The following is a 24,856-nucleotide window of genomic DNA, read 5'->3' as shown; positions in this document are numbered from 1 at the left end:
ATATGTTATTCGGGATATCTGATATGTGACCCCTGTGAAAATGTCATTAGACCCCCCACACACACCCACACACACCCACACACCAAGGTCACAACTCCCAGGTTGAGAATGGCTGAGGTAGAGGTTGTTGATATTTTGATCTCCTCTGCTGGAGATCTCTGTCACCTCCCATGTTCCCTGCTCCTGTACTTATTCTTCAGTCACAGACCCACCATCATGTCCTGGTCGGTTCTCTGTACTGAACTTGGAGAAGGGAGACTCAATTTGAATGCAAACTCCTGTACAAAGGGCCCGGAGCACTGAGAGAGCTGGCTGAAGAGAGCGGGCTCTCCTTGCACAGCTCCCAGCTTCCTCCAGAGAGCCCGGCCCTGGGAACAGGAAATGAACAAGGCCAGCCTCGATGCTGACTAGGCTCTTTGTCCCCACCCCTAACAGATACAGCTGACCAGAGTCCCCAAAGCTCAGCTAAAATGTATGGCTCTTGAAGCAAAGCCCCGCCTCCCGCTGCAGAGTCAGAGAAAGGGGACCGCACAGTGAGAATAACAGGGATGGATGCAGGTCAGCCTACAGCCCAGACAAAGACACCTGCCCTTCTACCCCTGGGGTAATTCAAGCCCCACCCAATACTGAGCCAAGTCCATGGGAGGATTGCCTAAAATGACCTTTAACCTTGACCCAGCTGCTACTCTCTCCCCGCTTTAACTCCAGAGGAAAAAGGCAGCTGCTGTGATGACGCTGGTGTAACCTGAGGAGGTCCAGGACAGGGCAAGCCCAGCGGACACGGGGATGCTGCCATGAGGGCCCAGAATCTGCTCTAGAACAACATGGAAATGCCCGGCTCAGGTTGTTCTGAAATGGAAAGATGGGGGCTGATCAGTTAAAGAGTACTGGCTGCTCTTGCAGAGGACCCATGTCTGGTTCCCATCACCCACGCGGTGCCTCACAACTAAGTACCCATAACTCCAGTTCTAGGGGACCAGGCACTATCTTCTGATCTCCGCAAGATCGCCCATGCACATGACACATACATACATCCAGGTACATATACATAAAATATTTTTTAATTCAGTAGTAACAATACCTTTAGCCTGCTCTGATCAATGCCCAGGTTTACTTTAAATAGTCTAAAGTCTCACCAAAGAACTGTGAGTCCTTATCCTGTAGAGATTAATCCTGAAGTCTTTACAAGTTAAATGTTAATGATGCCTTAGATAAGCTTCAGTAATCTCCCGAGATCACAGCAACAGCTTACACTGTGCTTGAATAGCATAAGCTCGTCTCATCCTTCACTCTACTTTTGCATTAATGTGTGGCTGCATTTCTCTGTGATATGCTTTTCTTAGTTCATAGAGTTCAATATCTAATAGAATGAGATCTATTCTAGCAAAGGTTGTCAAGGAACCCCCATTTCCTTCCCCTCTTGTTACATATTTTGTAATCTTTATTAGGAAAGCAAACTGTGTCTTTTCCTAATCTGATAATGTGTACCACACACAAGTCCAGACCTTCTCTCTGGTCCTGCATCTGTTGCAGCCTGCTTGCTTGCGTGTACACCACAGGAGTGCAGGAGCCTGAGAAGCCAGAGGCCTGACTTACAGGCATTTGTGAGCCTGTGGTGCTGTGAGTCAAATCGAGACCCTGGCTCTTATGCTGAGCCATCTCTCCAGCCCTGACTTTCCTGCACTGTTAGGAGATGGTTTACATTACAATAGCAGACCTTGTTGTGTGTGGTCGAGTGGGTGGGCCTTTAATCCCACCACTGGGAAGGCAGAGACTGGTGAACCTCTGGTTTTGCGGCCACGCTGGTCTACAAAGTAGTGAGTTCCAGATAAGCCAAGGGACACACTAATACCCTGTCTCAAATTTGAGAGAGAGGAGGAGAGGGAGACGGGACAGGGACAGGGACAGGAAGAGGAAGAAGAGTACAGCCAGGGCTACACTGGGGGGGGCGGGAGGGGGAAGTCCACCAGTGAAAGTAACACTTCTCCCTAAGGTAAGGATACAATTAAGAGGCTGGCATCTTTGTGACCCTTCTAGGAATTGGGCCACGTTTGGTAAGTAACAAGGGAAGACCTCCTTTTAAGCACAGGAACCAGCCTTCCTGCAGGTAGGCAGAGGGCGTCGGTGCTCAGTAGCGCTGTTTATTACTTTAATCAGAAGTAAAGAAAAGGAGACAAACCTGAGCGACCAAACCGGTTTTGTGGACGAGTTTCCAGCCTTTGGGGGAAGGGTCCCCCCCCCCCATTTTATATTTGGAACCCCCCATTAAATGATCAGGAAAAAAAAGTAAAGAAAAGAACGGGAAAATCTTTAGGAAGGTCTCAGTATCTTGTTGGACTGAAATTTTTCCTCTCACTGCAATCAAAGAACAAAATATAAATGCCAAGTGACCTTGACAGGAGGGGCAGGGTCACTAACGAACGAGGGAGCTGGGTACCAAACTCTAGTCCTGTGCAAGAGCAGCAAGCACTGTTAACCAGTGAGCCTCCTGCAAATCGGCCTCTCGCTCATATTGTGTACCCCAGTTCTAGCAAATCCCTCCAGGGATGATCTTTCACTGTCTGACTCTAACTGAGCACCACTCCAAGAAAGACAACGGGAAGCTGCTGCCTTACCCCCACAGACACCATAAGCAAGTCCAAGAGGCATCCTTAACTTTTTACTGACTCTTCTTTTCTGACGTCGCCCCCCCCCCGTCACCCCCCCCCCGTTGTCCCCCCCCCCCCGCCGCCCCCTGCCAGGTGTTGTTCCGGGACACGGAAGCATTTCACTGACTCACGTGTCATGGGTGAAGAAGATGCAAACACAGAGGGACCATGGGTCACTGAGTCAGACCCCTCCCAGTGCCCTTCCTAGAATTCAGTCAGCACTTTAATCCCTGTGACTCTGGCATCTCCAAGGAAGCGAGCACCTGGTTTGTACATCCCCTTCCTAAGCAACTACAAGCCAGGCAAGATGACTCAGAGGATTATCCTGGTTATCAAGGTACTCACAGCCAAGCCCGACAACCAAAGTCTGATCCCCAGGACCAACATGGTGAAACGGAGAACCAACACCCACAAGTTGTCCCCCAACCTTCACAGGTGCACCCTGGCACATGTGCGCACACACACAATGAATAAATAAAATGTAATTTTTTTTTAAAAAGCAGCTGCACTTTCATGTTTGCTAAGCAGTTCAGTTCAAGTCCTCAAACGCCAGGCACGAGAGTGGCAGGCCTGAGAGTCACCTGCCACAGCGAGGCTCCCCAGGAGTTCTGATTCAGGAAGTTGGAATAGAATTTCCCAGAGCAGTCTGGTAATGTGCTGCTTGGCATTTAACTGAGGTAATTACCCCAAGAGAGAATCACATGCAGACCAACTTAGAGCAGAACATGCCTGAACCTTTCACTTAACCTGAGCTCCCACATCTCCGTGGCACACTGCCATTACTGGGCAAGCTCAGGTGCCACCCATAGCAATGAAGTCAAAACCCCTGGGGCAGCCCTGCTGTCCCCAAGTTGTTGAAACTCAGGGACCATGGCAACACTGAGACCTGCTCTCCTATTTCCTGCAGGAAGACCCCCAGTTCTCCTTAGGAGTAATTTGTTTGGTTTCCTTGGGTTTTTAATTCTTTGGATGAGAGTGATAGCCAACACCTTTCATCATGAATTTGCGGCTAGCCTGATCTACATGGCAAGTTCTAGGCCAGTCAAGACTACATAGTAAGACCGTGTCTCAAAAGCGGCATGGGAGTAACAGCTACAGAGATGGCTCAGCATTTATGAGCATTGGATGCTCTTCTAGAGGAACAGGATTTGATTCCCAGGGATCCAGCACCTTCTTCTGGCCTCCGGGGCACCAGGCATGAACATATTGTATAGACAGACATGTGGGCAAAACACCCATGCACATAAATAAATATGTATTTTTTTAATTCTCTTGATAATCCCAGCGTACAGCCAAGATTCAGACCCACTGTTCCAAGCAGTTCTCCGAGCCTCCTCTAGAACATTCCTGCGGTACTTCTGAAGTGGAGACAATAGTAACAGAGAGAAGGGACCACAAATGAACCCCTTAGAACTGTCTGAGCTAAACTCTCACACGGCTGGGGAAGAATCTGCACCGAACCTATATTAGGAATAACCCTAAATTCGGATGCCACCCTAATTGCGAAGGTGACTATGGGACATGACCTAACCTCTAACTTAAGATGGGTCCTTGGAAAACCTTCCCGAGATAGGAAACTCACTTCCAAGAAGAAACTCAAGGGGCAAAAGTCAGTTGGAGGCCCAGCTGTTCCATCTCATTAGCCACAAGTACATGAGGTCAGTCGTTCTCGTCAGGAGAAACTGCATGAGGACTTATGGTCAAAGATCTCAGACACACACAGAGATCCGAAGTCCTTCACAGTCCACCATCTGGCTTGTCAGTTCTTGATGAACTGTCTGTCCTCCCCTCTGCCCAGCTTCTCCAGCAGCCCTCAGGCCTCAACCAGGACCCCTGAGAGTCCATAGCAAGATGCTGACTCCTTAATTCGAGCTTCTGTCTAGCTAGCAAGCCAGCATCTACTAAAAATCCTATGAGTGCATGCAGTTCAGTAGGGCCAAGTGTGAGGCTTGCAAAGATATGTGCCCTGTTCACAGCACTCAGGGAACGCTGCTGGTTGACTCGGGCAGTCGGATGACTAGAGACATGTCCTGTCAACTAAGGGGGGAAAGGCTAAACCAAAATAACCAGTTTGCAGTGAGTAGGAATAGGCAAGAACGGAAAAGTCTAACCATGCGCAGTGGCCAGAGCATCCTTATCTCCAACTCTGCCAGCCTGGTCTACCTAGTGAGTTCCAGGCCAGCCAGTGCTACATAATGAGAATCTGGAGAGACAGGGACAGAGACAGGAACAGAATATCACCACTCCCTTCCCTACAATGGTCTAGCATCTCCCCTCCCCTGTCGTCCATCTCACCAAAGTTTCCTTGAGCTCTTGCTTGGAATCTGTTATCCAAATGAGAAACCATTTCTTCCAGAAAGACTGCTTTGAGGATGAACGCACCAGCCCCGGCATCCTGCTCCTCTGTGCTCCCTCCTTTCCTCGATACTACAGCGGCTTAGAATGGTTTATGTGTCTATCTTGAGCTATGTAAAGAAAGACTGTTAATGGATCTGTCTCCCCTGGGTGCAGCACAGAAATAAGCTCATAGTAACACTGAGTAGATTTTTCTTGGTGAAATAGTTCTGAAATCCAATTCCAACCTCAGTGCCTTGAAATTGCCTTAGGAGAGAGCCCACGTGGGGAGTCACCACTGGCCCCCCTGTAATATCCTTATCTAGCTTGGCCGCTTAGCGGATGAGACACTACTGCTCGCTGGTTATTTCTCAAACTGCTCTCTCCCAGTCACCACCTCTCTGTCTCCCAACTTAGCGGGTCCTCCTCTGTCACCACTTTGCAGAACTGAGATCCCTCAAACACTGGCAATCTTAGAGTCTGTTCTTTGTCCTCCCTTTCTATAACCAGGCCCTAGGTCATGCCCTCTGTGCCCTTGGTTTCTATTACTATATGATAATGATTCCCAAAATGCAGTAGCAGCCAACTACATGATCCTAGAAGCATGACTAGCCAATGAGTGACTGGAGGGACGGCTCAGCAGTTGGGTACTTGCTGCTCTTTCCAGAGGACCGGAGCACAGACCCCACCACCCACACTGGGCAGCTTACCATTCTAGCTTTGCCATTCTAGCACCAGGAGATCTGGTATCTTCTTCCGGCCTTTGAGAGTACCACGTAGCATACATTCACATAGACATATGTATATATAAATAAAAAATAAAGCTTTAAAAAGACAGCACTACTGGGGCTGGAGAGATGGCAGAGCTCGAACTGCTCCTCCAGAGGTCCTGAGTTCAATTCCCAGCAACCACATGGTAGCTCACAGCCATCTGTAATGGTATTTGATGCCCTCTTCTGGTGTGTCTGAAGACAGCAACAGTATACTCACATAATAAAGTAAAATAAATAAATAACTCTTTAAAAAAATTACTGGGTGTCATCAGGCACATCCAACTCAACATATTTAAAATTAATCTCAGCAGTTGTCTCAAACCTGCCCTTCCTCATATGAATGAGTAGCATCACCAGCCACCATACAGCTTACCACACGGGTATCACATCATTATCCAACATCACCAGCCACCATACAGCTTACCACATGGGTATCACATCATCAGCCAACATCATCATCCACCATACAGCTTACCACACAGGTATCACATCATTATCCAACATCACCATCCACCATACAGCTTACCACATAGGTATCACGTCATCATCGAGCCGAGCCAATGTCTGGCCCAGCTTATCCCCTTATCCCCAAACCATGATTTTATGATTCTAGTCCAAGCCACAGGATCAACTAGCTTACTTAACTTACCTCTCTGCTGTGGCCTGTATTCTTTAAAAAAAAAATCTTTTTAAAATCATAAAATTCAAAAATACAAAGCTTCAGTGTGGAGAGATGGTTCTGTGGTCAAGCACATGTACTGCTCCAGTAGTTCCCATCACCATATTACTAAAGGGTCACAACCACCTGTGACGCTGGTTCTGGGGAGAAGCAACACTCTAGCTCCTGCAGGCACCTGCCTGAACTCGTGTGTGTGTGTGTGTGTGTGTGTGTGTGTGTGTGTGTGTGTGTGTGTGTGTGTTCATGCATGTGTGTATGCGCGCACTGAAGAGCTGGTTCTTGCAGCTCTTGCAGAGGACCTAGGTTTACTTCCTAGCACCCACATGGTGGCTCACAAAACTATCTTAATTCCAGTTCCAAGGGAACTCAGCACCCTCTCCTAAGCTCTCTGGACACAAAGCATTCACACAGTACACTTACACACATGCAGGTACTTACACACATAAAATAAAAACATTTTTTGAAAATAGACTAAAGGAGCACGCCTAATAGTAGTGCATACCTTTAATCCCAACACTTGGGAGGCAGAGGCAGGTAGAGCTCTGTGAATTTAAGGCTAACCTGGTCTGCATAGATAGTTCCAGGACAGCCAGGGAAGACCCTGTCTCAAAATAAATAAGTACATATTAAGTTTTTTAAAAGTAAAAATAAAAATAGGCTAAAGGAATTTATGACCACTCATCCAGCTCCACAAAAAATATCTTAATCTTTTAGACTGAAGAGAAAGACAAGTCTATTCGAGAGTCCACAAGAAATGAACGAAACAGAATAACATTCAGCAAGGGGGGAAGAGAAAAAACAAGTGCTATAAGCAAAATGTCAGGAATCGACACACAGCTGCCAATAATAGCTCTGCATATTGGTGTCCTCGATTCTCCAGTCAAAAGGTACAGACTAGAAGACTGGATGGAAAACCAGGAGCTATCTATTTGCAGCCTCCAAGGAATTCCCCTCACCACAAAAGACAAACACAACCCTAGCTTGAAAGGCTAGAAAAAGATTTCCAAATGCATTGACCTGGTAAACAAGCAGCTGCTGCTGTTCCAATGACAGATAGAGTTCAAACCTGAACTAGTGAGAAGGAGAAAGCCACCACTTCGTGCTGATTAAAGGACCAATCCACCAAGACAGACGACGGTACGGTTCTAAACATTTATGACCTGAACAGAGGAGCACTCAATTTCATAAAACACACAGTAGTGTCGGTAGTCACAGAGTGGCCCCAGCAGAGCAGTCAGGGGAGAGTTCGGTGTCCCACCTTTACAAAATGACAGGTCACCCTAACAAACAAATAACAGGCACAGCACTGCATGTCTTCTCTCATAATGTGCTCCTGGCTTTGAATTTTTAATTTCTGCATTTAATATGGAGAGTCTACGGAGCTCCTTCCAGAGGCTGGGGCCCAAGAGAGGGAGGTGACGAGGCCCAGTTGGTACGGGGGGAGCCTGTTTGCATGTCTGTGTAGCGTGCATGGAATGCCTGTGAGGTCAGAAGAGGGTGTCAGATGAGGGATACAGATGATTAAAAACAAAGCGTAGGATAAAGGAACCCTGGGGTCAAGTACCTAAGCAGGACTGGGGGGCAGAGGAAAGGAGGGTTTGGGGTATAGTACTACAAACTAAGAATGTATGAAAGTCCCTTATGGAAAGCCATTATTTTGAGGGGCTGAGAGATGGCTCAGTGGGAAGACCACCTACCACTCCTCCAGAACACCTGAGCTGCATTCTCAGCAGCCACGAAGGCAGCTCACAGCCACCTGCAACTCCAGTTCCAGAGGAAGGATCTGACACTCTCTTCTGGTCTCATAGGCATTACGTGCATGCTACAGACATATGCAGGCCAAACACTCATATAACATGAAAATAAACAAATCCAAAAAAAAGGTTTTAATATAAACATTTTAAAGAAATTTGAACACGGTAACCCTTCGTGGGTGAACAATGGGTCTCAGAAGACATGGGTCATTAAATGCAAGTCTCAGTTCCAGGCCTGGGATAAATCCTCATGCTCAGTTACTGCATACTGAGCACTGACCAGACAATGGCTATTGATATTACTCTTGGCTGCCCAACCAAACTACCTAAGACCCTATGCTGTAGGCACCACACAGAAGAAGAATGCCCTAGAAACAGAATGATGGGTAGTGATGAGCTTCCCGTGCTGGGAATCAAAGACCGGGTCCTCTAAAAAAGCTCTTCAGCACTGAGCCATCTCCCCAGCCCCAAAAGAGTTTCATAATGGTGTCTGCCTCTGGCTTTGCCCATGTTCTAGTCCAGCTATAGTGGCCGCCCATTTAGGATAACTCTGAACACCCAGGAAGGTGCAACTCATAATCTCCTGCAAGTACACAAACCCCATAATTTCTCTCACCTGTGTGCCTTTCTCTTGCCTTTCCCCGTGTCTAGAAAGTCTCACCACCACCACCACCCCTTCTTCAAAAGATGTAATGATTCCTAGAAGGAAAAGGTGCCAATGTAGATACAGAGTGCAGAGTAAACACTAAGCAAAGCAAAGTTCTTACTGATGTTTGCCTTGTAGAGGAAAAGGCAGATAATAAACAAATGAATCATTGGTGTTAGATGGTAATGGGTGCCACAGAGCAAAATGAGCCAAGGAGCTGGGGTGGGGCTCAAGAGGAGAGACAGAGAGATGTGGGGGGGGGGGGCGGGAAGAGGAGGGAGAAGAGGAGAGAGGAGGAAGAGGAAGAAGGAGGATCTACAGAGAGAAGAGAGGCACCCAGGGAGATGACTCAGTGGGTAAAGGAACCTGCCCAAGCCCAGTGACCTGAGTTGGATCCCCAGAATTCACATGACATAAGGAGAGAGCTTATTTCTGCACATTTTCCTCTGCACTCCGCACATGTGCTATGGCATGCCTGAACACACTCACAACACCCATAGCTGCAATACTGAAGGGGTTTTTTTTGTGGGTGTTTTTGTTGTTGTTGTTGGTGGTGGTGGTGGTGGTGGTTGGTTTTTTGTTTTTTGATTTTGTTTCGGCTTTTTCAAGACAGGATTTCTCTGTGTAGCCCTGGCTGCCTGGAACTCACTCTGTAGACCAGGCTGGCTGGCCTTAAACTCAGAAATCTGCCTGCCTCTGCCTCCTGAGTGCTGGGATTACAGGAGTGCGCCACCACTGCCTGGCAATACTTAAGTTTTTCAGGAGGGGCTGGAGAGATGGCTCAGTAGCTGAACACACTCGCTGCTCTTGCAGCCTGGCATTTGGTTCTCCTCACCCACAGGCAGCTCGTGGCAACCTAACCCAAGCCCCAAGAGGCCTACCTGAGGCCTCCTGCTGTAACCCCTGAGTATACTCACACACACTTGGCATTCACACAGACACACACACACACACACACATACCACATACCACACACATACACACTCAAAATATTTTTGTAAGGTGTTTTAAAGAAAGAAAGGAAGAAACAAAACCAGATGAGAAGCTGAGGAGAGTTACTCTCATTCTGGTTCCATGGTTGGTGTTAAGGATCAAATCTGGGGCCCAACACATGCCAGACACATGCTCTACGTCTGAGCTACACCCTGGTCTCACAAGGAAGACCATTTGGACCCACCTCCTGGTAAGACAGTATTTGCAGAAAAGTGCTTGGAGTGGGTCTGTGAACATCTGGGTAAAGAGCCTTCCTGGTAGAAGGAATGAACCAAGCCCAAAGCAGAAACACAACAGGCCGTGTTCAGCCACGGCAAGACCGAGCGTGGGTGCAGAAAGAGAATAAAGAGGAGAAGGCAGGAAACCGGGCAAGGCGGAACTGCGGCACGGGAGAAATCTGAATGCTTCAGCCCAGCATCTTTCACCATCCGCTGAGTGTCCGCCCCTCCTAGAAACTGTCACACACACTGTTGGATATATATTTGCCTGGCCACCACTGCCAGTCACATTTCAGCTCCACCTTTTCTAAAACTTGGTTTTCTTGGGGGGGGGGGGGGGAGAGTTGGTTGGTTGGTTGGCTGGCTGGTTTTGGTTTGGGTTTTTTGTTGTTGTTTGTTGTTGTTGTTTTGTTTTGTTTTGTTTTTGTTGTTGTTGTTGAGACAGGATTTCTATGTGTTAGCCCTTGCCGCCCTGCACCTCCTCTGTAGACCAGGCTGGACACGGATTCAGAGATCCACCCACCTACCTCTGCCTCCCAAGTCCTGGGATTAAAGGCATGCCATCACTTCAGTGAAAGTTTTCTCAGCTCATCTGTGTGTTCCACAGGCTGCTTCCTGGGGAGTGCTTCATGCTCCTGTGGCCTTTCACTCTGCTAAGGGAAGGGGGTGTCTTCACAGTGACCAGATGCTTCTGCTCACTAGCAGTTATACAAACATGCTCACTGCTGTACACTACACCTGGCATGTCAATTTCTTTTTAAATTAAACATGACTCAGTTCCTCAGAAAATGACCCAACACTGGGTCACAGTGACCCATGGGAAGCATTGTTTGTAAGAACTAAGGTAGGATAGAAGGTCGGGGAACAAATGAAGAGGACATGATGAGAAGGAAAGGGGCCCTCACACCACAGTCTAGTGGAAATCCCGCACCAGCTGAAGGTTGAGAATTTTGACACAACTGAAAAAAATTGCCACAAAGATTACCTAAAGGAACAATACTCCTTGCACGTAGAAATAATTCAAATAATGTTAAGATTAAAATGGACCATGCTTCTAAGTCCTTTTAGTTTAACCTCATTCTTTCCCCAGGTGCAAAACTGTAATTTTTTGAGGATCTCACTAGTATGATTATTAACTTTGTTTGTAATCAAAACACATTTCTTAGCTCCCTTGTAACCCATGAACCACCCTATGATCTCATTTACCAAAAAGGAGGGGAAGAAAGTTCTTGGCAACTCTTTGAACCACATAACTTCAGAAACCATCCAAATTATGTAAATGGATATTGTTAAGAGCTCAAGAGCAAACTTTTCTAGAGACGCCCACAACCACACTTGGGTAATTAGCCCCTTTTCCTAAGTATCTTTCTTCCCCTTAATGGTCATGCTCAAACCTATGTGAAAACCTTTTGTTTAGAAACTCCAACTTTGGAGACTGGAGAGATGACTCCGCCATTAAGAGCACTTGGTGCTCTTGCCAAGGTTTGGGTTCAGTTCCCAGCACTCACGTGGTGGCTCACAAGCATCTGTAACTCCACTTTCAAGTCATCTGATGCCCTCTTCTTGATTCTGTGGGTACCATGCAAGCAAGTAGTTCCCTTGACACATATGCAGACATATAATATAAAAATAAATAAAGTTTGGAGAGACGGCTCAGTGACTAAGAGTCAATTTTAAGGACCAGAGTTCAGATCCCAGCACCTCTATCAGTTTGTTCAAACACCTGACTCCAACTTCAAGGTCTCTGACACCCTCTTCTGGATGCTATGAATACCTGCGCACACATCTGTGTAAACAAACTCACATACATATACACAGGACACACATAGAAATAAAATAAAACATACAAATAAAATAAAAAGAAACTCCAAGTCTCCTGCTGGGGAGAGGACTTAGTGTGTGTGGTGAACTTGCAGAAACCTAAGTGTCATTCTCAATACCTATTTCAGATGGCTTACACACACCTATGATCCCAGGATGCAATGCCTCTGTCCTCTGTGGCACCCGCACGCACATGCACATAGCCACATACATGTATACACATGCACATAATTAAAGATAAAACAAATCTTCTAAAACATTATAGTGAATGCCATATGTGATGGTGCATGCCTTTAAGTCCCAGAACTCATGAGCCCGAGGCAGGTGGATCTCTCTGAGTTTGTTTGAGTCTGGTCTACTTTTTTTGAGGGGGGGAGGGGAATGCCAAGCATGGTGCCATGTCTTTAATCTCAATACTCAGAATGCAGAGGGAGGCAGAGCTCTGTGATATAGAGACCAGACTGGTCTAGTGATGTATAGAGTGAGACCCTGTCTCTCTGTCCCTCTGTCTTTCTCTCTCTCTTGTTTCTCTCTCTGCTACCCCTCTGTCTGTCCCATTCTGTCTGTCTGTCTGTCCATTTTTCTCTCTCTCTAAGCGGAGACCTGGCTTGTCCTGAATGGAACTCTACAAAGAACTCCTCAGGTGGCTGCAGCTGCAGTGTGGGTCTCTTTGTTGACACAGGACCAAAGGAGCCCACAGCAGGCCCAGAAGGCCCTACTTCCTCACTCAGCCCATCTGCCATGTTTTAAAGGGTGGTCCTCCCACAATACCCCTCTCACTACAAGAGTCCCAGCAATTCTCCATCCAAGCCCTCATCTCTCCCTAAAGCCACTCACTCCTTTTCACCACTCTCCATGAGGACTCTGGTTTCTGTTCCTGAACCAGCCTCTCCTCCTTCCTTCTCACATTCTCTCCAAAAACACTCTCCACATGGCCACCAGAGTTTTCCTTAGAACCAATTGTGTTCATTTCAGCACCTCTGGTCTCCTTCAACTTCACCTGCTTTGTGAAACCAACAGCACCCCAACCTTCAAGATCCAGTCCATACCAGGCACCATGTAGAGCCATCTTCATCCCAGGTCGTCTCTTTGCCCAGCCCACACTCCAGCCAGACAGCTACCTAGAACTCTCTGAACGTTCCACATGTTGGTGAGTCTCTGCTTCTCCACCAATAGGGTTTTCACTGAGAAATCGGCTACGTGTCTCCTCAGCTAAGACTCATGCCCGAACTGAGCACGACTCTTCTCTGTAAACCTCTCCTCCCTCAAAAAAGTTCTGCCAGGAATGGTGAGTAAACACTTGAAATAACCAGCAGCCAGGAGACTGAGACAGGAGGCCAGCTTGGGCTACATTTTCAAAGCAAAAAATAATAAAACCAAGGTTGTCCTCCTGGCTTCTGTCATGCCTGTCACCACACTTACATTATGAGGCACGCTGTTGGATGGCATGCATGTCTGTCTGTCTGTCTGTCTCCCTCCTTAAAGGACAGTGATGTCCCTTATTATTCTTTCCCAGCACCAAGTATAACATCTAGCACAGAGTATGCCTACATCGTGCTTCCAAAAGAACAGAATACATGAGAGCTGTATTTTTTGTTGTTGTTGTTGTTTTTTGTTTTTTTGGATTTGGTTTTTTTCAAGACAGGGTTTCTCTGTATAGCCCTGGTTGTCCTGGAACTCACTCTGTAGACCAGGCTGGCATCAAACTCAGAAATCCACCTGCCTCTGCCTCCCAGAGTGCTGGGATTACAGGTGTGTGCCACCACTGCCAGGCTTATTAAAGCCTTCTCTTGTTAAACATGAAAAATTAGCTTGAATCCTCACTTAGGCCGCTGGGAATTAAGCATCTGACTTGTGCCGCGAGCTGATGAAACGGTGACTGAAAAACTGAGCCTGTGAATCGTGTCTCTGGAGTTACTAAAGGCAAAACAATGTCCAGATACTACTGCCTGTGTAATGTCTCATGCTCATGACCTCAAGCTACAGGAGGAGTAAAGGCCTATGACACAACGACACAACGAGATGCCAACTTCAAGCATCAGATAATCAGGTGAGTTCAATGTATGGTTTTCATGGCATCTTTCGTGTGTGTGTGTGTGTGTGTGTGTGTGTGTGTGTGTGTGTTGTTGTTGTTGACATGGTTTAACTCTTGGCTGGCCTAGAACTCACTGTGTAGACCAGGCTGGCCTAGAACTCAGTATGTAGACCAGGCTGGCTTAGAATTCACTATGTAGACCAGGCTGGCCTTGAACTTATGATAAATCCACTTTCACCTTCCAAATTAGAGACAAGAGCCACATGACCAGCTTTTTCACCAAATCTCTCAAATACGTTATCTAGAACTCATGGGCTCAAGTAATCTTCCTGCCTCTGCTTCGAGAGCAGCTGCATCACAGCACCTAGACTCCCTGACTCTCAGGTCGTCTTCACACTATACTGAGGTGAAGGCTCGCTGCTCCTTGCACCTAGATGCACACAGCTGTTGAGCTCAGCCTCAGACACAAGCGGAGCACACTCTTCACTCTACCGAGGTTGTCTTAAAAGTCTGCCTTTTGGGCTTTGGTCTGGCAGTCAATGTAGAACAACTCCAAAGTCAAGGTCAGGGTCAAATCCACACTCCAACAGGTCTGGGCAGCCACCCCGCCAAAGTCACAAGGAAAAAAAACAAAACAAAACAGAAAGCCAAGCAAATGACGTCATCATCCCCACCTCCCATCCCACATCCACCAAACACACTTAGACCCTGTCCCTGCACACAGGCAGGCTTTGACACCTGAGAACTTCGCGACTGTGCTCTCTTTGGGCCACTCTGCCATGGAAGCATGGAAAATCAAAGAAGAATCCCGAGAGGGGTCCAGCCAAAGGCTCTCACCTGACCTCAGCCTAGCACCTTGGGAGGGAAAGTTTCTCAACAGTGAGGAATGCACAATGTTGAAACCAGAGGAAACTCAGGAGATGACAACCAGGCCTTGGAGGGTCTGCACGGGGACAGCAGACCTCCTCAGCTAATGGCTGCTCCCCAGCGGGGACCACAAGGAGTAGAAGATGTGCACAGGACTTGTCACTTGCCTCAGGCCCAGGACTCAAGCAGGAGCCTCCCACTGAGAACTCCAAGGCAGCAGATTGCTATAGATTTGTGCTAAGCATTTGTCTCTTGCACCGGAGTGTTTTGAATATAGTAGGTGCACAATAAACCATTTTGAGTCACATTCACATACACACACACACACACACCCTGAACCCACATGCAAACTGTGTGCCTTTTACCAACAGGTGACATCCACAGATTCTTAGTAACTGTGGCTACTTTGCACGCTTTAGGTGCGAGTGTATGTATGTAGGTGTTCAAGAGTTTGAGTACATTCCCATTCTCAAATTAGAGACAGCAAATCAGAAGGGAGTGACAGATGCAGGGAGGCATAGTGCCTGAATCAAGGAATGACAGGCAGCTGTCACAGGTGGCACAAACAGACATCAGGAAGGAACAAAGCCCAGAGAACTAAAGCCAACAGTCCACAGCCCCTAAAGAATGTTCTTTTGTACCCAAGGGGCCTGAGGAGAGCTCACAGTTACAGAAAAATCGAGATGTGTGTTTAAGGCCAGCCCTTGCTATTTAGCCAGACCCTGTCTTAAAAGGAAGGAAGGGAAATGGGAAAAGAGGCTGTGCAGTAATAACCCTGAGTCATCAAAAGAAATGTCAAATTACAAAGGCAAGCAAATGCTCCAGTGGTTTTAAAGAGATGTCAGCAGAAGTGGTTAAAATAATAGAGGCCTGTCGCTTACAGGGATGCAGTCACCTTAAAAATATCACTTGGAGAACGATCCCTCTCTACACAGCTACGTTATTTTAGGCCATATCTGAGGAGCCCAAGGCGAACAGATCCTAAAAGGAGGTTCGACAGTGAGTGACCTACTAGGTCACACAAAATTGCCACAAGAAAAATTACAGACCACATCAGACACTTGAGGGGAAAGGCCTCCCCAGAGTGCCCTCTGCCCTTCCTGACTACAGCCTCGCATGACAAACATTCCCCCATGCAGAGATCAGCATAGACCACAAACAAGTAAATCACAAAAACCAGTCAGCTGTTTACATAACTGTAAAGGGGGGGCTGTTGGGGGGGGGGCATGCTAAGCAAAGACAGTGAAAAAGAAAGCAAGAGAGAACAGGAAATAGGTTAGTGGAGTCAGGCCAGCAAACAAGGAAGGCTCTGCTGTAAAATTCCTGCACTCCCTGATGCCACTCCTCTGTAAACTGACAAGAGTATCTGCACTTTACAACTGAAGGATCACAGTCATCCCCAAGGTCATCACCCTCTGAAAGGGGGGCTGGAAAGAAGGGACTACAGGCTAGCGGCCTCTCAACACCTCTAACACTATGAATACAGGATTTAAGAGAAGAAAAAGTGAAGATGAGTCAAAAGGTCAACAACTCTGGCCCATAGAAATACTCGTGCAAGCCGGGCGGTGGTGGCGCACGCCTGTAATCCCAGCACTCGGGGAGGCAGAGGCAGGCGGATCTCTGAGTTCGAGGCCAGCCTGGTCTACAGAGTGAGTTCCAGGACAGCCAGGGCTATACAGAGAAACCCTGTCTCAAAAAAACAAATCCAAAAAACCAAAAAAAAAAAAAGAAAAAAAGAAAAAGAAATACTCGTGCAAACTGCTTGCAAGCAACTTGCTTCACCAACTAAACTCACACAGACTAAGGTAAAGAGATGAAAATATATATCATGCAATAGAAACCAAAACTGAACTGAGGTAGTTGTGCTTTTATCAAACACAATACAATTCAATTAAAAAACTATAAAGTCTCTGGGTGTGATAGCACAAACTGTTAATCCCAAGCATTCAGTAGATGGAGGAAGGTGGGTTTCTGCGAGTTTGAGGCTAGCCTGATCTACACAGACAGTTCCAGGCTAGCCAGTACTACATAGTGAGACTCTATCTCAAAAAACTAAATAAACAAAAACCCTACAAAGTTGAGGCATGAGGGTCACATGAACTCAAGATTTCAAGAACAGCCTGGGTAATATAAAAATTATAAGGAGCCAAAGAAAGTCAAAGCCACAATGATAATGCAATCAATCCAACAAGAAGAAATATTAGACGCTAGACAGATGACCCAGCAGATAAGATATTTACTGCCTTGCCAAGGACCCGGATTGTTTCCAGCACCCACCTGGTGGTTCACAACTACCTGTAACTCTGGTTCTGGGGGACCTAATGCCCTCTTTTGGCTTCCTCGGGCAATGCACACACATGACCCATACATACGTGCAGGCAAAACACTCATACAAATTTAAAAAACATGTATTTATATATGAAATTAATCTTGCCAGGTAGGGGTGGCACACACCTTCAATCCCAGCACCTGAGAAGCAGAGGCAGGTGGATCTCTGAGAAGCAGAGGCAGGTAGATCTCTGAGTTCAAAGACAGCATAGTCTACAAGGTACATTTCTTAAAAAAAAAAAAAAAAAAAAAAAAAAGTAAATAAATCTCTCTCTCTCTTTTTTTTTTATTGTTTTTCTTTTGACACAAGATCTCACTATATAACCCTGGCTACCCCGGAACTTTCTATGAGGCTGATCTTAAACTCACAGAGATCTGTCTGCCTCTGCCTATAAGTGTTGAGATGAAAGGCCTGGGTCACCACACCTGGCCTAATAGATAAATCTTGAAAACAAAGAGGAGCTGGGCAGTGGTAGTACACACCTTTAATCCTGGCACTTGGGAGGCAGAGGCAGGAGGATTTCTGAGTTTGAGGCCAGCCTGGTCTACAGAGTGAGTCCCAGGACAGCCAGGGCTACACAGAGAAAGCCTGTCTCAAAAAACCAAAAAGAAAAAAGAGAGAGAAGGAAAGGAGGAGGAGGAGGAGAAAGAGAAGAAAGAGAAGAAAGAAAAGAAAGGAAGGAAGGAAGGAAGGAAGGAAGGAAGGAAGAAAGGAAGGAAGGAAGGAAGGAGAAAAGGAGGAAGAGGAGAGGAGGAGTGGCTGGGCCACACCCAACATTCAGTTAGCTGAGGGAAATAGCAAGGATGGTGTTGGTGATCAGGGTCAAAAGTGATCACTTCTGGCAATTTAACTCCCTCTTGCTATTCAGGGACCAAGAGCTGGTGGCTGCTGGCAATGAACTCCTGCTGAATATAGCCGGAGAATTAGAAAAAAACTTAGTTGCTTGTGCTCTTCACTCTTTGACTCAGGCCTCTAGCTGTCCAGGCAAGAGGCTCAGTTCCTTAACTCTTCATGAGCCAGAGAAAAAGGAAAAGAAAGAAAGAAAGTCAAGCATGCACACAGACACTCACATACATACACTGTGTGAAGGAGAAAAGGGCTACACTGCCACTTTATTCTTGTTCTTGTGTTTTATACCTTCTCAGAATAATTGATCACATGGTTTTCTAAGCATTTTTACATTCTATAAGTCCATACTAAGTTAAAGGCAATAGCTTGTGTTATAGGTCAGTAGGCTTCAGGGGTTACCACAGAATTGTTTATATGTCTTTCCATTAAGACTAGTACCTAACTAAACATTCACTTTGTATTTTATGGCTCCACAAGCTCATTATAAGTTTAAAGCAACAGTTTTTGTTTTGGTTTGTTTTGGTTTGTTTTTTTGTTTGTTTGTTTGTTTTGTTTTGTTTTGTTTTCCGAGACAGGGTTTCTCTGTGTAGCTCTGGCAGTTCTGGAACTCACTAACCTGGAAGGAATGTTTTACTAGATTGTAAATTTGTTCCAAACCTGTTTTCTTTTCCTAGTGCAATTAGCCCATGACACGTGAGGGTTTACAGAGCTCTATTTGCAGCTTTTATTCTACAGGGGGTTTGAAATTACTTATATCAGTTTAGAAATTCTATAAAATCATTATCAGGAATTAGGAAATCATCAATTAGTCTATACAGCATTATTACATGAGAGTACATCTTCATGTTGATCTTCAGGAAATTTGCCAAATACAGTCGGGTGGGCTGATGCCCAGGAATCATTGGGCTATGTAATAGTGGCAGGAAAGGCCCATCAGCAGCAAGAGGCAATTCTGTGAAGAGGTCTCTGAGGACCCTGCATCTCAGAGTGCACCCACGGCAGCCATGCAAAGCAGTGGGCTGTCTCCAGAAAACTCATTTGCTTGCCATAGCTTTTCCTAGACAGATTCTGACAGAGGAGGAGGAAGAGGAGGAGGAAATAATTGTAAATTTCCATCACCTCTGACTTTTACAATCTTTGCACTCCTTCCACAAAAATCCCTGAACCCTGTATTATACCCGGAAGCAGGTATAATACAGTCGTCCCCTCTAGCAGCACTGAGAACTCCTCAGTCTCTTCTGCACTCTGACCAGTTGTGGGTCTCTGTGTTAATTTCCATTTCCTGCAAGAAGCGGCTTATCTGGTGAGGGTTGAAAGATGCATGTGGTGGCTCAGTGAGAATCCCCTCATAGGCTCATATATTTGAATACTTGGTCTCCAGTCTGTTTGAATGTTTAGGAAGGATTAGGAGGTGTGGCCTTATTGGAGGAGGTGTGTCACCAGGAGCCCACTAGTAGACAGCTTTGCTGCTGAGTCCTGCAAACCTGGAGACAACCCAGGACCTCATACCTGCTAAGCAAGTGTTCCCCCACTGAGCTGCTCCCCAGCCAGTCACCAACTGCTTTTGTTGCTGTTTTGTTTGAAGGACAGTTGCAGTGCCAGGGACTGAATCCAACTCCTCACTGATGCTAAACAAACAACTGAACTAGAACTGAGCCCCTCACCCAGCCCATGTCATGGTGGTGCATGCCTGTAATCCCAGCATTCAAGAGGCCAAGGCAGGAGCAAAATATCGCAAGCTCAAGGCCAGTTTCTGATGGGAAAGTGGGAAGGAGCTTGTTGAGAAAAAGGGGATTCATAAGAGTGGGGGAGGGGATGAGAGAGGGCAAATGAAGTGGAAATGACCCAAATTCATTGTACACATGTATAAAATTATCAAAAATTAATATTTTAAAGACACCTTTTCTCAGGCAGATGGTAAGGCCTAACACCTGATTTGTCTTCTGACTCCATTCACAAACTGTGTCACACAGGCATACCCACACCACAATTGAAGGTAGACACACACACACACAGATACACATATTACAGGGCTTACACACTAGGTCACAAAGCAAACTGAGACCAGGCCCAACTACATACTCAGACTTCATCTTAGAAAACAAACTTCCCGACCTTCTGTACCCCACCACCATCACCAAGCGCTGGGATCCAGGCATGCACCCCATGCCTTCTTGACTCTTACAGAGTACAGCATGAGACCTTAAGAAGAAGGCATGTCAAGAAACGGGGGCGCTGAAACACGGAGAGGAAGTCAAGCTGTCCCTATTTACACAGGACACTGCCTTACACACAGACAAACTCAAGACTCCAGCCAAAAAAAAAAAAAAACGGTTAGAGCTACGAATTCAGTAAGGTTACAAAATATAAGACCAGCATTTTTTTTTTTAAAGTAGCTCTCTTAGCTACTGAATGAAGTTGCTGGAAGACAAATCAAGACCCATTCTCTTTTACACAGCTGCCAAAAATAAGGCCCCTAGAATAAATGTGAACAAGGAAATGAATGATTAATACAATGAGAATCACAAAACAACACTAAAAGCTAAGGAGGATACACATAGGCATACACACACACACACACACACACACACACACACCACACCCTACACACACACACACACAGAGAGAGAGAGAGAGAGAGAGAGAGAGAGAAGCCAAGTTTGGTAGCTCATGCCTTTGATCCTTTGATCCCAGCACTTAGGAGACAGAGGCAAATGGATTTCTGTGCATTTGAGATCAGCATGGTCAACACAGAGTTCCAAGACAGATGGGACTATATAGGGAGACCTTGCCTCAAAAAAGAAGAGGAGGAGGAGGGGAGAGGGAAGGAAGGAGAGAAAGAAGGAAAGGAAGAAGAGGAGAAGGAGGGAGAAGAGAGAGAATGGATTGGAGAAGTGCTAAAATGTCTGTATTGCCCAAAACAACCTACAGAGCCAGTGCAGAATGCACAATGACATCCTCCACAGAAGGGGAAAGAACTATCACAGCCTGATGGGAGATGGCTGCACAGCATAAGGACCTGAGTTCAAATCCTCAGAGCCCACACACAAATCTGGGCATGGTCACACTATTGGTGGCAGACACAGAAGCATCACTGGGCTTGCTGGCTACCAGCCTCCATCCAGATTCAGAAAGTCACCCTGTCCCAGTGCGTCTCGATGGAGTAAGTTAGACACCAAGAGAGCAAAAGGCCTGACATCTTCATCCGGTTCTGCTTATGCAGACACATAGATTTTTTTTTTGTTATTAAATCACAAAATTTATATGGGAGGGGGAACTTAACAGCTGGAGCAATCCTGAACAGAAATGAAACTTGGGAGGTGGAAGCAGGTTTGAAACCAACACAGCAAGTCTGCACAGCAAGTTCCAGACCAGCCAGAGCAGCACAGTAAGACCCTGTGTTGTTGTTGTTTGTTTTTTTTTTAATAGAACAGTGGTGAAGAAAACAAGAGGGAGAAGGAGGAGGGCTCACAGAAGAGGGAGGGAAGGGCGAGGAAGGCGGGGTGGGGCATAGAGGGGGGATAGGAAGACTGAGAGACAAAGTGTGCGACTGGGAAGAACAAATCACTTCAAAGATTATATAGCACAGTCAGACTATGGCTGGCCGCAGTTTATTGAGGACTTTGAGCATTCCTAACACAAAGAAATGACAGCACACGAGATGGCAGGCATGCCCATCCCCCCATGATGATGGTTCATGCTGTGCTGTTCATGTGGATTAAAATGCCTCAGCAGGGCTGGAGAGATGGCTCAGCCCTCAAAGGCTAGGCTCAACCAAAAATATAAAGTGCCACACTGTATCCCATAAGACATACAGCTACTAATGTATCAATAAACATAATGAAAACTCACTCATGAGGGAGAGATGGCCCTTCCAGAGGTCCTGAGTTCAATTCCCAGCAACCACATGGTGGCTCACAACCATCTGCAATGGGATCTGATGCCCTCTTCTGGTGTGTCTGCTGAAGACAGCTAAAAGTGTGCTCATATGCATAAAAAAATTAATCTTAAAAAAAAAATCACTCAGCCTGGAGATGGTGGCGCACGCCTGTAATCCCAGCACTTGGGAGGCAGAGGCAGGCGGATTTCTGAGTTCGAGGCCAGCCTGGTCTACAGAGTGAGTTCCAGGACAGCCAGGGCTATACAGAGAAACTTTGTCTAGAGAAAAACAAAACAAAACAAAACAAACAAACAAACAAAAAATCACTCATGATCCAGGCACAGTGGCACATGCTTATAATCCTAGTACTTAAGAGACTGAGTCACAAAGGTGCCAAGGCCAAGGTCAGATTAATATGGTGGTAAGTTCCAGGTCAGTCTTCGCTATACAGCAAGATTGTGTCTCAAAAAGCTGGGGGGGGGGGGGGTAGGAAAAACTCCTGAAAGTATATAAAGTATAACTACCACGGTGAACCATTACCCATGATCATCTCTAAATCTAAGCAGCCGGCATCAGTGTACAAGGCCATAAACAGACCTGTAGCTGGGCAATCTGATAATTGCTAGGAGTTACAGCAATATAGGTGCAATGGCTTCACCCTGCTTCACTAAATAAATAACAAAACAACTCTTTTTGAAGGAGGGCAATTAGGAGGAGCAACCAGCAACCAGCAGCAGGGAACACGGGCTGAGCTGCTTCCTTCCAGGCCGGGGGGTGGAGGGATTCAAGAGAAGTTTTCTCTGTGTAGCCCTGGCTGTACTGGAACTCGCTCTGTAGACCAGGCTGACCTCAAACTCAAAGAAATCCACAGGCCTCTGCCTCCCAAGTGCTGAGCCTAAAGGCATGCGCCACCACCGCCTGGCTCTGCCTTTATTTTTTAACACTATGTTAAATTATTTGTTTGTCTGTTTGTTTGTGATAATGGTTTCACTATGTAGACCAGGCTAGCCCCCAAAACCCACCTAGTTGTCTTCTGGAATTAAAGGTGTGCTCCATCACATCCAACCTGTTGGCTTGCTTTTTGAGACAGGATCTCTTCTATGCAAGGCTGGCCTCAAACTTGCTAAGAAAGAAATGACCTTAAACTGCTGGCCCTCAAGCGACCTCCGTCTCCCAGATGCTGGAGTTACAGGTACTAACCAGTACACACAGCTTATGCAGTGCCGGGGAAATCAAAGCATGTCCTCATGCATGCTAGGCAAGCCCTTTAGCAGGCTACCTCACTAAACCTGAAACTAAGTTGAACTCAATTTTCATACAAAACTTTTAGGGGTAGCACAGATCGTTGAGCCCAGAGCTTCAAACTGAGGTGTTATTAAGCTATACTCCCGCAGTGTACATTAATTTTTACAATTAAAAAAGCCGTCATAGGTGTTCATTTGCCAACTCCTCCTCCTCCTTGGCTGGACTCCCACCCCTGCCTCTGCCCGGTCCTCCAAATCATCGATCCTGCCCCATATCTACTTACAGATGCAGGCAGCGGCCAGCAGGCGGCCAGCAGCGTAGGGAGCGCCACAGCTGGGGAACAGGGGCTGCACCATGTAGTTGGCAAAGGTGATGGCGATGACCGCCTGGCTGGTGGGTTCGATGATGAGCAGAGACGTCCAGAGGCGGATGAACGCAAGAAATCCCCCGAAGGCCTCCAGGATGTACGCATAGCTGGCCCCGGATTTCTTAATGGTGGTTCCCAGTTCAGCATAACAGAGGGCCCCAAAGACGGAGAAGATGCCCCCAACAGCCCAGATGACCAGTGAGAGGCCAAAAGAGGCACTGTACATGAGTACACCCTTAGGGGAGACGAAGATGCCGGAGCCGATCATGTTCCCTACTATGAGGCACACGCCATTAAGCAGCGAGATCTCCTTCTTCAGTTTTACCTGCTCAGCCGCTGGGCCGGCCCCTTCCCCCAGAGCAGAGGCATCGGCCTCGTGCTGAGCAGCCACTTCATACTTGGTGCTGCTGACCATGGCGGAGAGAGGAAAGCCTTCACCAGCTCGCTCGCATTGCCCTCTGGGGAAGAAGGAAGAAGGCTGTGTTGGTAACTATGCAGAATCTCTCCCTCCCACGCCCCAGGTCCCAAGACGGTCAGCACCCACCAATCCAGACACCTTCCTCACTTCTGTCTCCCCGCAACCTTTCCCCCAAAGGCATGTCAAGATGAGCCCCGGCTTCCCCCAGAAAAGCACCAGTATCCTTCATCCTCAGGAGGTAGCGTACCTTATTTATCCGACATGTAAACCCTCAGCCTATCATGACACAGGACAGGCATGAGATGGTTTGGTACAACTTTTTCTGCCTCCCCACCACCCGCCAGCCCCACAATCCCTCTAAAAGTGTCTCCCCTCTGATTTCAGTTCCAAATGTCCCTGTACTGAGATCCCTGCATGAGGAACCAACCCCGAAACCAAGTGATTTGCTAGATCCTCTTTTTGCTGATCTGCTGCTCTGTCCCTAAGGAGTCTATGCGCTAGGCTGAAGCTTTTAAAGTGCTCCTGCTACGGATGCGCAGCCGCCTCCCTGCTCGGCTTGGGAATATCCGTTAGTAAATGGTCAGCTGGCATCTCAGATGTTGGCAAAGCCCAAACAGCCCCACCCATCCTGGGAAAAAAAAAAAACAAAAAAACAGGCGATTCTCTTTGTACTGCTTTTCTGTTTCCTGATACCTGTCCCAGCCTCTAGCATCCCAGGCCTCCTGCCGCCAAATCTCTCACATCAACGCCAGCAAAAAAGTAGGAATGATCTTTCAGAAGGGTGGCCCAAAGACACGGCAGAACCCAGAAACAACTGGAGGTGGTGGATGGTGGCTGCCCACCCACCACAGAACTGCTGGAGACATACCAGAGCAAACCAAGGGAAGGGAGGAGCTAAAGTCAGGCCGCAGATGCCCCCGAAATACAGAGCCAGAAACAGCTGCACAGCTGCACAAAATAGGAAAGCAATCAGACACATGGCGAAACTCGACAGCAAGAG

The 24,856-nt window shown here is 46.9% G+C and overlaps 1 protein-coding gene across 8 annotated transcripts in view; it reads right to left on the bottom strand.

Annotated features, from left to right (window-relative positions):
• Slc7a7 (solute carrier family 7 member 7) overlaps nucleotides 1–24,856 on the bottom strand; it is a 42,423-nt gene that overhangs the window by 13,527 nt on the left and 4,040 nt on the right. For 5 of the 8 annotated variants that reach the window (XM_052191523.1, XM_052191517.1, XM_052191521.1 and 2 more), the window contains one exon: nucleotides 23,355–23,896. In XM_052191523.1, coding sequence (XP_052047483.1) covers nucleotides 23,355–23,853 — 499 coding nt within the window. In that variant the 5' untranslated portion in view covers nucleotides 23,854–23,896. Of the gene's footprint in view, nucleotides 1–23,354; nucleotides 23,897–24,103; nucleotides 24,224–24,549; nucleotides 24,667–24,724; nucleotides 24,841–24,856 lie in introns of those variants that run through there. The other 3 variants (XM_052191518.1, XM_052191522.1, XM_052191516.1) reach the window with 3 other exon arrangements.

This window comes from Apodemus sylvaticus, chromosome 8 (genome assembly GCF_947179515.1).
Source record: "Apodemus sylvaticus chromosome 8, mApoSyl1.1, whole genome shotgun sequence".
NCBI lineage: Eukaryota > Metazoa > Chordata > Mammalia > Rodentia > Muridae > Apodemus > Apodemus sylvaticus.
This window is presented reverse-complemented; position numbering and strand designations above follow the sequence as displayed.